Genomic DNA, 9,195 nt, shown 5'->3' on the forward strand with positions numbered 1-9,195 from the left:
GCTTCGTCATGCCTGGAGCTGATCCGTGCTGGTTGCTAAGGATATACTACAACTTTGCGCTGTGTATCGCCGGATCGGCTTTCACCGTGGATGAAGTGGAGTCCAGCCCGGGGTCGTCACATGTGGTTGCCGCAAGCCCTCCGGACGCTCCTTCGTCGAATCCGCCGACTCTGCTCACTCGAGCCCTCCGGCTGTTCCTCACTTTATACCCCGGCCTCTGCTCACTCTAGGCCGCCGTGTGTGACGCTGTGTTTCGTTGTGAAAGCGAAACTACTTTTTTTGGCCTTCCAAAAATGAACACGACTAGAAATCAGTGGTTAAGTTGTATTTACAACACTGTTCCAGAACACTTCAACCCAAATATGCAGATGTGTGCAGCACATTTTATGGAGGACCGTTTTCTGATCCCGGGAGAGTAGACTACAATGCCGGCTGTTCTGACTCACAGACTGCAAGTACTTTTTTTTATATTTAAAGAGTTTTTTGGGCAGTGTAGAGTAGGGCTTGTTGTTTGTCATTTCTCCGATCACAAATGCAGACATGGTTTTATATTTACGCGGCGCGATGCAACGCAACACGTAAAAAGACAGTATAAGTCATTATAATCCATAATTATGTCCACACTGGATGCAACGAATTCCTCGTTTATAATGGGTTTTCATGATTTTGAATCATCGCTCCGGCCTGACAGGGCATCATCACAATATGGTAAGGGGCGTAACATTTCCGTCTCACGCTTGAGGTATTCAGCCAATCACAACGCACTGGATAGCTGGCCAATCACAGCACACCTCGCTTTTTTAGAATGATGAGCTTTGTAAAAATCGACACGTTTCAGAAAGGCGGGGCATAGAGGAGAAACGATAATGTACAGTATGTGGAAAATAATGTGTTTTTTTTAACCTTGAACTACATAAACACATTTCAATACACCAACTACTGTTCTTTTTAGCAGCATCATATGACCCCTTTAATATATATTGGTAATCAGCTGATATTAGAGATTTTCTAATTTATTGGTATCTGTCAATGTTAGATATTTAATTGTGCGTGCTAATGTCTTTTATTTTTACATTTAGATTACCTTTGCTGTCACCTTACCCTGTTAACACTAAAACACTAACAATTTAATAACACTGTTAAATGTAATCTTTAGCGAACCTCAAAATAAGTATCTTTTTCATACTTTCCTTATTGTCTTACTGCACATTATAATATTATGATACCTAAATTCACTTGTAGTTAAAATGTCTAATATTAGTTTGTGTCTTATAATATTATGGATATAATATGGATTTTTTTTATAATTAAACCAGTCTTTTTACAATCCTACATCAAGATGAAATGTGGAAAAATATATATATTTGGCAAAGACTGCAGTGCATTCTACTATTTTTTTTTTATTTTTTACATTTTCTACTTCAGTTGAAGAAGATCTTCCACAACAGCTCAAAGACTCTGGCCCACCTTCCACTGCTGAGTCTAGTCTAGAAGGAACTGAGAAACACTGGGATAAGAAAGAAGAACTCAAGCGGCAGAAAACTCTTTTGGAGGAGAGCCGGAAGAGACTGGAGGGAATGAAGAAACAGGACTGGAACAAGCAGGGTTTGAGGGAGAGCTTGATGGAAATACAGAAGAGACTCTCGAAACAGGTGGATCAGCTGGGCAAGCGGGAAGAGTGTAAGAGGAAACACCAAGAGCACAAAGGAGAAAAGGAATGGGGCAGAAAGAAAGAACATGACAGTCGCTGGAAGAAAGACGAGGCAGAAAGGGGAAAAGAGTGGAAGCATGGTAAGGACAAAAGGAGAGACCTCAAGAAGTACAAAGAAGAGTGGGACCACAAGAAGGATGAGAGAAGGCAAGAGAGGGAACGGAGACAGAAGGAAAGACCTTGGGAGGCCAAACCTTCCAAGCATCATCATCATCATCATCATCACCACCACCAAGAGCAGATAGACTTCTGGAAACACCAAGAAGAGAAGCTCAGGAGGAACCGACATCGTGCCGAAGGCTGTCATGGCATATCCAACTGTGCTGATGCAGAGGGGCTTGTTCCTGTGAAGCTTACAGAGTTTCAGGACCTGCTTGAGATCTACCTAAGCAAACTAGATGGTGTTCCACAGGAAAGCAAGGAGTCTCTCAGCCGGCTCACTGCCCAGTTCTTCAGCGGCGGAGTTTTCGCCCACGACAGAATGCTCTTCAGTGAGTTTGCCAAGGATATTGCAGATATCCTGGAAGATCTGGCAGATGGTTTAGAAGGCAAACAGCATGACAATGATTCCCTCGAAGAAGAGATGGAGGAGTTTGAGAAAGAGGCTCTGCTACAGTTCGCCGCCCCTTTGGCGTAATTGCTGCTGCCCACCCCAGGAACTCGGTTGAACGGATGGAAAAATACACCGTGAAGGAGAGCGAACGGAACAATCTCACCCATTACTTTCCCCGTTCTTTACGGACTGTAGATGTAGTTTAATGCCTTGTGTGTGAGGAGTTTCTCTCTTTGGAGTCTTGTCATTAGTGAAGTCCCACATGTGCGTTGGGTGTTTTGTTGTAAGCTACCTCTGTTAGTCCTGTTCTTCGACGCCAAACCTTTTGACTCTTGCTTGCTGTGTAAAGTGTCAGTCATCTTAAGCATTAAGTGTTGCCACATGAATGAATCTGCTTCACTTGCAGATGGATCGGTCACCTAGTACAAATGGAGTGGCGAACGAGATTAAAGGGATAGTTCACCCAAAAATTAAAATTTGATGTTTATCTGCTTACCCCCAGGGCATCCAAGATGTAGGTGACATTGTTTCTTCAGTAGAACACAAACGAAGATTTTTAACACAAAATGTTGCAGTCTGTCATTCATATAATGGAAGTGTATGGGAATAACGGCTTTGAGAGTCAAAAAAACATACACAAACAAAACCAAATTAAACCCTGCGGCTCGTGACGATACATTGATGTGTAAAGACACAAAACGATCGGTCTGTGCAAAAAACTGAACAGTATTTATATAGTTTTTTTACCTCTGATTCACGCAATGTCCGAACTGTTCAAACTGTCCTGAGCGTGTTCTCAACAGCAGGCGCGTAACGCTTCTTCTTCTTGCTTTACGGTGGATCGCAGACTTATAAGTGCATTACCGCCACCTATCTCTCAAATGGACCACTGACACTCTATCTACAATCTCAATTAGGAGTGTCAGTGGTCCACTTGAGAGATGGGTGGCGGTAATGCACTTATAAGTCTGCGCCTTTCGCGCCTGCTGTTGAGAACGCGCTCGATGCGGTCAGTACAGTTCGGACATTGCAGTGAATCCGAGGTAAAAAAAAATATATAAATACTGTTCAGTTTCTTGCACAGACCGATCATTTTGTGTCTTTACACATCAATGTATCGTCACGAGCTGCAGAGTTTAATTAGGTTTTGTTTGTGTATGTTTTTATTACTCTCAAAGCCGTGATTCCCATCCACTTCCATTATATGACTGACAGACTGCAACGTTTTGTGTTAAAAATCTTTGTTTGTGTTCTACTGAAGAAACAAAGTCACCTACGTCTTGGATGCCCTGGGGGTAAGCAGATAAACACCAAATTTTCATTTTTGAGTGAACTATCCCTTTAACACTAAACTGGGTAAGTGCAATGAGATGGGTAGAGAATGCCCCTTTATAAGTTGTCTGAACAACCAAAATTGACTTAAAAACGATGTAGAATGTCAGGACTTTTATTTTAGCTGATTTTTTTATTTATTTTTTTTTAAAATTAAAATCCTGGTTTCTTTGTACCTACCCCATGATTTGCTTACTAAGCTGATGTCAGACTGGTTTCTTTTTAAGTTTTGTTTTTGCCAGAGGTTTTAGAGGTCATTGTAAGCTTTTTTTTTCTTCCGGTTTCTACCCCAACTCAAGTTCTGCTCACACTTAATGTAAAGGAAAAAAAGTAAAATCTTTGAATAATTTTTATTATTATTTTTTTTAGGAATTTGATATGTTAGCTTATGTGCCTTTACTAGTGAGCACAGAATTCTGGTACTGAAATCAACTCAAAACCACAATGAATGAAAATAGAGAAAGTTTCAATAATGGTTTTGTTTGCACTGTGGTGATGTGGACATTTATTTATATCCTCTTTCTATCTTATGAAAACAGCCATTGTAGTGAATCATCAAGATCATTTGATTATAGCGGTGTTATTGTTTTGTTGCACTCTTTTGAGATGAAAACCATTGAAATTAGCCCTTGTCTAATTTGTAAATACGAAGAAAAGGTTATTTAATGGAACTCATAATTTAAGTTATAATATGGCACAATGATATTTAATATGAAAGAAAATTTAATACAGTTTAAAAAAAAGGTATACAAGACCAAATGACACAATGTATCAATATGAACAATTTTTGATGATTAATAAAATGATGTACCATCGCCATGATAATTATTGAGATTTATTTTCCAACTAACAAATCAGAAATGGGTGTTACCTTCAGGATGTCTGGTCTAATTTATTTTACCTTTAAAAATACCTCTACTTTACATTTGTTTGTTTTATATTCTGTATAAAAGCACATTCAGTTCTGACCTCTAAAACTGATCTGTAGGAGACATATTAGTGAGGTCTTTGTATTTGTTCCAGCATGTCAGTTGATGCTGAGTAAGTTTTGACAGAGTTATCAGATGAAGGTTCCCTGACGACAGATGTTTGGATTGACAACATTTAGGAAACCTGATATGTGTAGAGTAATCAACCTTCATGTGTTAGGGTATGCTTTGAAATAATCACAAATATAAATAGTACTTTTTCTTAGTACCGTAAACCACAATGCCATTAATCTGTCGGATATAAATCGTATTTTGTCATCTGGATTACTATAAATGCATTGTAAGTGTGTGTGAAAGAGAGCCTAAACTACTTTGCTATGGAAACACTGAAGCAAGAGATAAGAACATCCTGACATGTGAAATGGAGCAGTGGGTGTGATTCTGGTTTTCCGCTGAGTTTGACGGTCAGATGAAGAGAATATAAGGTGAGATGTGGTCCTTTACTCACCACAACAGTCAGAACATCATTCCTTGGCTCAGGTAAGCCTATGATATTTTTCTGTTTTCTATGGAATCCCATTTTTTTGTTTACATTGCATATACCTTCTTGCCCTTAAAAGTGTTAGTTCAGCCAAAAATTTACATTCTGTCAGTTTTTACTTATTCTCTTGCTCACCTTTCTGGCATCTAACAAAAAATGACTGGAGCATCCTCTGTTTTTTTTTTCTCCATACAATGACAGTAAATGGTGACCATGTGTTCTTGGTCCTCATCCACTTTCACTGTATGGAAAAAGAAGCTTGGACAGTCTGCTAAATATCTCCCAAGTTATATGGATTTAAAGCATGGTGATTATGAGTAAATGGTTCTGAATCTTCATTTCTCAGTGAAATATTTTTATACCACAAAATGGGTATTTGATAACTGAAAAGGACTAACCTGTTAAGTACTTTTTTGTTTTCTAGCCACCTAACTATCCTACTCCTAAAGTCATGGAATCTGCCATTAACGTGCTCGTTTCCCAGTTCAAGACTTACGCAGGGAAGGATGGCTCTGCAAACACTCTGAGCAAAGAAGAGTTTCAGAGCTTGGTCACCTCCCAGTTACCAAACTTTGTAAAGGTAAGCCTTTTGAGTTATTACATATCCTATAGAATCTGTCAGCTTCATATCTATATATTCCTCAATTCAGGTCTACATACTTAAATATGTTTCCATTTAGAACCCATTTAGTTAAGAAAATCATCTGCTTTAAAAAAAAAAATGATTCAGTACAATGATCTTAAAGAACTATAATCTAATATTAAGAACTTTTTTTCAAAATCTCCACAGAACCATAAAACCAACTCAAAAATGGTTCTTAATAAGAAGAGACATGTCTGCTGAATCTCAGGTGCTGCAAAGAACCTCTGTTTTCAAGGGCTTCCAGCTACAATAAAATGGTTGTCTTACAGCATGCTAAATTGTTCATGCGAAATTTAATTAAAATGTTCAACCCGTGACCTTTAATAACAATATTCAGAAAATTGAAGATTGTTTAAATAAATAAACAATGGCCTTATTTCCAGTGCTTAACTGGTATTCTGTGGTCTAAGAAAAATTAACCAAAATTGATAAGAATGCTGAATTTTACTATAGAATTCTTTCATAGAATTATTTAACATATATATTTTTTTAATTTAATGGACTTGTTTACCGTATTGGAATGAATACTAATGCTGAACTTTACTATAAAACATTTTTTTAATCTGAGACCTCATTAATAATATAATATTTAGATATAAATAATGACCTTATTTACAGTGTTTGTAGGCTATTCTGTGTTCTGAGAAGAATGAGCCCAAAAGGATAAGAGCACCATTTCAGAGGTCTGATGTGAGTTATTAGTTAACCACATCCCAGTCCTCTAAAGCATTCCTTGTGAGTCACGTGTTTCTGATTTTGTAGAGGAAATTACACAAATCCTTCCTATGCAAAAAAACATCTAAAGTCAGAGACTGACCTTATACTGCTAGCAAGTGTGAAAACAAACTGGCTGCTTTCAGCATGTTTACATCCTAACCAGATCTCTAAGGCTGGATACAATAGAAAAATGCCACATCAGAGCATTTTCTGTTTGGCCCATCCAGAACAGGAACTCCCCCCAACCTAATAGGTCAGCGGAAAAGAATGCGCAGTACCAGTGACAACAACTAGATGGAGACGCTATCATTGCAAGTGCGTATAAATACCTGTCCCATCTTGTCTTCTCCCACAGAATGCCTCTGACCCAGCCACCATTGATCAGCTCATGAACTCATTGGATGCGAATAACGATGGAGAGCTGACGTTCCTGGAGTTCTGGCAGCTGATTGGCAGTGTGGCGAACCAGCATGGCACCTTTTAGCCAATAAAGAAACCTGAAGCATTAGTCTACTTGAAGAAAATCACTTTAAATTTTACTTTGTGACTTTCTGATGTAATTATAACATTGCGCAGTTAATGATTGTCCCAAGCAGGGACGGCAAATAAAAGAAAGCATTGTTTAATTCTCCTGGTAATCTTGCCTTGCCTCTTTATTGACCATGTCATATAAGATTCTCTGCACACCCTCCAATCTCTCCCACTCTTTTGTGTAGACAATATAACGCATCTGATTTAATAGCATCATTTTATGGTAACCCAACACCACCCTGAGGCCCTCAACTATCCGATTGCACAGCGGCTTCGTTTTAGATCTTAACAATTTCAGCTCTAGACAGCAGTCAGTTAAGAGACATCCTTATTGACACATTCAATCTCTCACACAATATAAAGTAGGTGCCGCCAGTTGCCTCGCATACAGGTGTGGCTTGGGGGAAGGGTGTTGGTTTCTTTTGGATTATAAGGGAGATTTAGATCTTATTTGCATGTGCAAATATATCAAACTGAATACAACATTTCTGAGAATTTTGAATTGTCTGAAGAGCATTGATTATCAGTGTTAAATCACCTGAAAAGATGCATTGAGATTTAAATTTTAAACCCATCATACTGGTCTGATGAGGTGGCAACAGGGGTCAGAGGGTTTAAATCTTACTGAACCGGTCACAGTTCCTGTGGGGTGCCTAAAAAACATTTTATGCAACAAAAATATAATATTTAAGATTAAGTCGTAAGTGAACTTTGTAGCATAATCAGAGCTGTGAGGCATGACCATAGTCCACACAAAGCGAAGCCAGTCAGTACAAACCACTTTACATAGGCGGTGCCTCTTGTAAACACAGATAATCATAGTAAAGCGCTAGCACTGAGATATGATTCATTAGTCTATATGTCTCCCCTGAGGCCTGTTAAAGGCTGTCTGAAGATTTATCACAATACAATGCATTCCTGTTAGCATGAATTTGGACTAAATTCATTCCTGGGGCGTTAAAAAATAAATAAATAAAGAACTGTCTCAATATTGAATGGGTAGTGCATACCAGTGTCAGAATTGTACTTTTTAAAAATTAATAGGGGCCATTATTTGCCCCCTGGAATTTATTTTCTGAATTTTTTTTTTTTTTTTACCAATATAAAAAGTTTCATTTTTTATGACACACTCTTAGGCTGATGATACACTCTGAAAAATGCTGGGTTAAGAAGGGACAAACCCAGCAATTGGGTTTGTCCCTTTTTAACCCAGCATTTTTTAGAGTGTACATGAGGCAACTTTTTGAGCAATTTTGCTGGGCAACTTTTTTTTTTAACAACGTTGCCTGGGCACTTTCCCCATTGTGAATGGGTAACAAATTTCTATCTGGATACTTTAGATCAGTTGTGGACCCTGTGTCTCACCTGGTTGCCCGTTGACGGCAACATTAGCCAAAGTTGCAGACAACATTGCTCAAAAAGTTGCCCTGTGTATCATCAGCCTTATAGTTAATTAATTTAAAAAAGCAATTTTATGATAGACCTAGCAATTATTTAGAAAACCAAAGAAATAATTGTTCTCTCTACGTTTAGATTAAACAGCTCTTTAAAATTATGGAAGATTTTTTTATCCAGCTAACCGTGTGTGTGTGTGTGTGTTTTAATTTATTTAATATTTTAGCTACCAGCTAGAAACCACCTTATATGTTTCAGAGTCGCCAAATTCATTACTTTATAAGACTAATTTAAAATATATAAAATATTGTTACAGGTAAAGCAATAGGGCATTTTGGCCGGAGCCCTGCATGGTTCATTTCTGACACTCATGCAAACATTTCACAGGCAAGGGTTGAAGTTTTCCCACTAAAGCTCCAGACAAAACTCACCGTCCACTGCAATGATTCCCAGCTGGTGTGAAACTACCAGAAATCCTACTGTTGATTTTACAGCAGTAGAAAACATTAGACATATCACATCTGGGAATCATCTCAAAACTCAAATGTCCTGTTTAACGTAGCCAAATAAGTTCGTCCCCTAGTTCCCCCCCCCCAGGTCCACGCCCTTTCATTTGTCAGAGTCAGGGGCAAAAAAACGTTAACGAAAAAAAAAAGAAATCACGGAAGAGATTCGGCAGCGGTTCGAGTCTGACAAGTTTTTTTTTCTTTTGTGGTAGGCGAGGGAAGAAAGGGGAAAGGAAAAAAAAGAGGTTTTACTGCAGCTACTGCGAACTGTCAGTCCGTGCTGTCCCCATTTTAGGGTAAGTGCTCTAAAATCCGTTTCTTTCACGTTACAAGCTTA

General features: G+C 38.5%; 2 protein-coding genes across 5 annotated transcripts in view; both read left to right on the forward strand.

Moving 5' to 3' along the window:
- Positions 1-2,764, forward strand: part of LOC107559721 (pre-B-cell leukemia transcription factor-interacting protein 1-like) — a 12,806-nt gene extending 10,042 nt beyond the window's left edge. For all 4 annotated transcript variants that reach the window (XM_016243634.1, XM_016243636.1, XM_016243637.1 and 1 more), the window contains one exon: positions 1,426-2,764. In XM_016243634.1, coding sequence (XP_016099120.1) covers positions 1,426-2,348 — 923 coding nt within the window. In that variant the 3' untranslated portion in view covers positions 2,349-2,764. The remainder of the gene's footprint in view (positions 1-1,425) is intronic.
- Positions 2,765-5,046: 2,282 nt separating this feature from the next.
- Positions 5,047-7,052, forward strand: LOC107559722 (protein S100-A11-like). Its single transcript, XM_016243638.1, has 3 exons — positions 5,047-5,065; positions 5,491-5,646; positions 6,782-7,052. The coding sequence occupies exons 2-3, from the start codon at positions 5,518-5,520 to the stop codon at positions 6,908-6,910; spliced, it is 258 nt and encodes an 85-aa protein (XP_016099124.1). The 5' UTR covers positions 5,047-5,065; positions 5,491-5,517; the 3' UTR covers positions 6,911-7,052.
- Positions 7,053-9,195: the final 2,143 nt, after the last annotated feature.

This window comes from Sinocyclocheilus grahami, unplaced genomic scaffold, assembly GCF_001515645.1.
Source record: "Sinocyclocheilus grahami isolate Dianchi unplaced genomic scaffold, SAMN03320097.WGS_v1.1 scaffold695.1, whole genome shotgun sequence".
NCBI classification, from domain to species: Eukaryota; Metazoa; Chordata; class Actinopteri; order Cypriniformes; family Cyprinidae; genus Sinocyclocheilus; species Sinocyclocheilus grahami.

What these genes read in the sequence shown, in the direction of transcription:
- LOC107559722 (XM_016243638.1), top strand. Translation starts at nt 5,518, where the DNA reads ATGGAATCTGCCATTAACGTGCTCGTTTCCCAGTTCAAGACTTACGCA. An exon ending in AGTTACCAAACTTTGTAAAG is followed by an intron (nt 5,647 to 6,781) that starts GTAAGCCTTTTG and finishes CTTCTCCCACAG; the next exon opens with AATGCCTCTGACCCAGCCAC.